The sequence below is a fragment of the Salmo salar genome, chromosome 11, assembly GCF_965601325.2.
Source record: "Salmo salar chromosome 11, fSalSal1, whole genome shotgun sequence".
Taxonomy (NCBI): Eukaryota; Metazoa; Chordata; class Actinopteri; order Salmoniformes; family Salmonidae; genus Salmo; species Salmo salar.
Genome location: NC_138301.1, coordinates 77,783,896 through 77,787,315, shown reverse-complemented (window position 1 = coordinate 77,787,315; position 3,420 = coordinate 77,783,896). Strand labels below are relative to the sequence as shown.

Here is a 3,420-nt window from a genome sequence, read left to right as displayed (position 1 = left end):
GCTGCGTTGACGTGTTGGACGTACTGCGGTATGTTACATTGAAAGGAGTCGAGAGGTTTCGGGTTGGAATAAAAACGAGGGAGACAGGAGAAGGGGTGGGAAGCGGGGTGGATGACTGTTGGGGGGAGGGGTGGCGAGGGGGAGGGGTGGCGAGGGGGGAGAGGCAGCGGAGCCGAGGTCAGCCCGAGGTGCTGCTACAAAGGCTTTCTAATACCTTCATTCATTGATTTCGAAGAACACCACCAAGTGGCATATAGCAGAGATAACACGAATGCAAGTTTGGGGGAAATGTCGGGCAAAAAAATGTGTACGCGCACAGCAGAGTCCCAGTCAGCTAGAGCGTGCACTAACTAACCAGGCACAGACAGTCAGTCCTATGTGAGTTTGGGACTAGAAATTAGCCACTGCCTTTTCTCAAGTAAACCAGTTAAAAAAACAATCTCTATTAAATATCCTTCATTGTTCTTACAGCATTGCACTCCACATGGTTGTAACAACCAAGTTGTAACGTTGTAACAACTCATAGCAGGCTACTTTTTGTTTCTTTTTTTTTTTAACATTTAAACATGGATGCCCCATCAATAACAGTAATGCTGTAAATATTAGTCCCAAAAGGTCTAGCTACACAAAAGTGTTGGCTATACTATGAGTTTCTTGGAATTAAATGTAGTATCCCTAAATACATATATTTCATGGATATCTTTGTGTTGATAACCAGGTCTTCCTGGTCTACAATGATGTGAGAAGATAATGTGGTGTAGGCCTATGCAACATATCACTGAATGAAGGGTCCATTCTTCTTTTGTAACACTGGTTACCAAATAGACCTACCTCTCTCCCTTATTGGAAATAACATTTTACCAGCATGTGCCATTCAAACAATAAATCAAGGAGAGTTGATTGTTTTCAATTGTTTATTAAGATTATAAATTTAAGAAATATTTTCTTAAACAGTTTTACCCGGTGATATACAATTTAATATGCACAAAAATACAAGAATACAAACAAAATATGAAGAGGACGTCTGGAAACATCTTTCAGTACACATAGTGCTTATAATGTGTGGATGTATGGCTAAATCAGGAGCTTGCCTTTTTAGAACAAAAGGTCATAAGATTTAAGAAAATAAAACGAAAACTCACAAAACCAAGACATGTTGGCATCATGAATTACTGTGAAGGCTTGATCAATAACTTTTTGTTATAGGTTAAGTGGGAGGGGGGCGCTCAACAAACAAAACTGTCAAAAACTACCTGGATTTATTAGATTATACATGCACTCTGGGAGTTGGAGTAGCCTAATTAATGGTTGTGATCAGAGGTGAGGTGGGAACTTGGGTACAACTAGCAGATCAATGGAGACACAGCAAGCTGGTTCAGAGTTAATGCACCCAGGAGTTTGATAGGGAAATGTAAGTCTGAACCATTGCGCCTTCACCTGTCAATTTATATGTGGTCAGAATGTACCACATAGTTCCCATGTAACATAGCCTACCACTGATGTGCTTAGAATAAGAGTTTCTATACACAAGGTTTAAATATCAACCCAGAGATACATGATAACCAAGTACAACACAACCGTGCTTGTGTAATAGCCTGTTACAGCTTTGTATTAGTTATTTGCCGAATGAAACCGCGACGCACAACAAAAGCATTTTGCAAAGCCATCCATGACCACACTTTTCCAGTTAGGTTGGAGCTGGGGCTACATTATATGATTGCTATTCTGTCACACTACTTGTGTAGTGTCTTTAAACGAGACATTGTGTTCAAAACTGTTCTGAAGTGATCAACAACATAATCCGCGACCTAGACATTCACCACTTTCAATGTTAGCAACACTAGCTACCAGTAGTATGCGTTGGGTTTAAGGCAACGAAATCAACTTCGTTAGATAAAATTCACAACTATTATGTAAAATGTGTTATGTAGACATTTTCGGTTTAAAATTAAAGCTTGCCCATCACATGCGGCAACAACCTTTCTCTCCCTCCCTGTGAAAACGAAAGTCAACAAACGGTTCAATTTTTAAATACCCTTTCCTGCAAAAAAATAAATCCGATTTGATTTATACTTTGTACAATTTCATAAAGTATTTCATTCTAGTTTACCATGGAGTCAAAAAGCTACTATAGCTCTAGTCCATGCCCCAAGACTCGATAGGGCTTGTTTGCTACAGAACTGTCCGTTCAAGGCTAAGGCTTGCTCTAAGTCCGCCTGTCTGCTCACCAGCCCCGAAAACCCCGAACCGAAGATCGAGATCAGATTGGAAATGTTCGAAGTGTCCAAGTGTTCCGAATTTGCATAGGAACAATCCTCAAATTTCGCTCTTTTACACGGCGTAAAATCCGGTACCTCCTCAATATCGGATATATAATATTCAAAGTCAACCTTGCGTTTCTTGCCTGAGTACTGTGCGCCCTGGCAGCACTGTTGGAGAGACGCGCAGCAGTCCTGGTGAAGGTACCCATTCTCCACAGTAGTCACTACGTGCGTGTCCAAATCGAGCACCGTCGTTTTGTTGCAGTGTAAGTTGTTCACCGGGGAAAACTCGCAATTCGATACAGGGTAAGCCTCCGCACAACAGCTCTGGTAAAACGAGGGCTCTGTCTCCTTGCAGACCTCGTCGCTTTGGAGAGAGAGAGGCGCGGAGCAGGCGGAGGGGGTTTGCATATGCGCTGACTGCACTGCTACTAGTTGGCTCACTGGCAGCAGAGCGCAGCACAGACTCGCCGGCTCGCTCACCCCGCCGTTGCCGCAGCAGTCCCCCCTCTGCTCCTCACAATCCTCGGCCAAATCCAGCGGGTTTAACTCCTGGATCTCGTTGCAGACGGTCATCACCTCTTCGTACTGCTGCATCCTGTAAATCTCCGCGTACTTCTCGTTCATGTAGACCTGCCTGGCGTTCCTCAACACATAGGACACCAGGAGGTTTTTGTGCAGCTTGATGCCTCCCCTCTGCGTCCTAGAGTTGTGGATCTTCCGTAAGGAAATAGATATTAGACTTTGTGCATCCACTGCACACTCCATCGTGTTGATCATGATGGTGATCTGGTCGTTTCCCGCTCTTCTCTGACGCAGAAAAGCGACTTTCTCTCAGTGGAAGTCACGCTATTTCTATTGGGGGCGAAGGCTAAGTCAGCTCTGTGGTGCAACATTGAACACGGCTGTCCGCTTCCCTCTGTAAGCGAGCAAGTAATCAATTGCTAGGCACACATTGCAGGAGTATATATATTTCGAGGAGTCTGCCCACAACCTCTTGCGCCAATAGGGAGCCGCGTTCGCCATTGATTGACATGCAAACTCCACCCATATGAGATGATCAGGCCCTATCAAACAGAGGCGGTTTTTCTGTGTTATTCAAATTCCAAACTTACTTTACCAAACTGGAACGCTCTCATGAGACTCACTGGGCTAAAGC

General features: G+C 43.9%; 1 protein-coding gene across 1 annotated transcript; it reads right to left on the bottom strand.

Annotated features, from left to right (window-relative positions):
* Positions 1-900: 900 nt before the first annotated feature.
* Positions 901-3,191, bottom strand: LOC106562884 (immediate early response gene 5-like protein). The gene has a single exon (XM_014127955.3). It carries the CDS (start codon positions 3,039-3,041, stop codon positions 2,118-2,120), a length of 924 nt encoding a protein of 307 aa, XP_013983430.1. The 5' UTR covers positions 3,042-3,191; the 3' UTR covers positions 901-2,117.
* Positions 3,192-3,420: the final 229 nt, after the last annotated feature.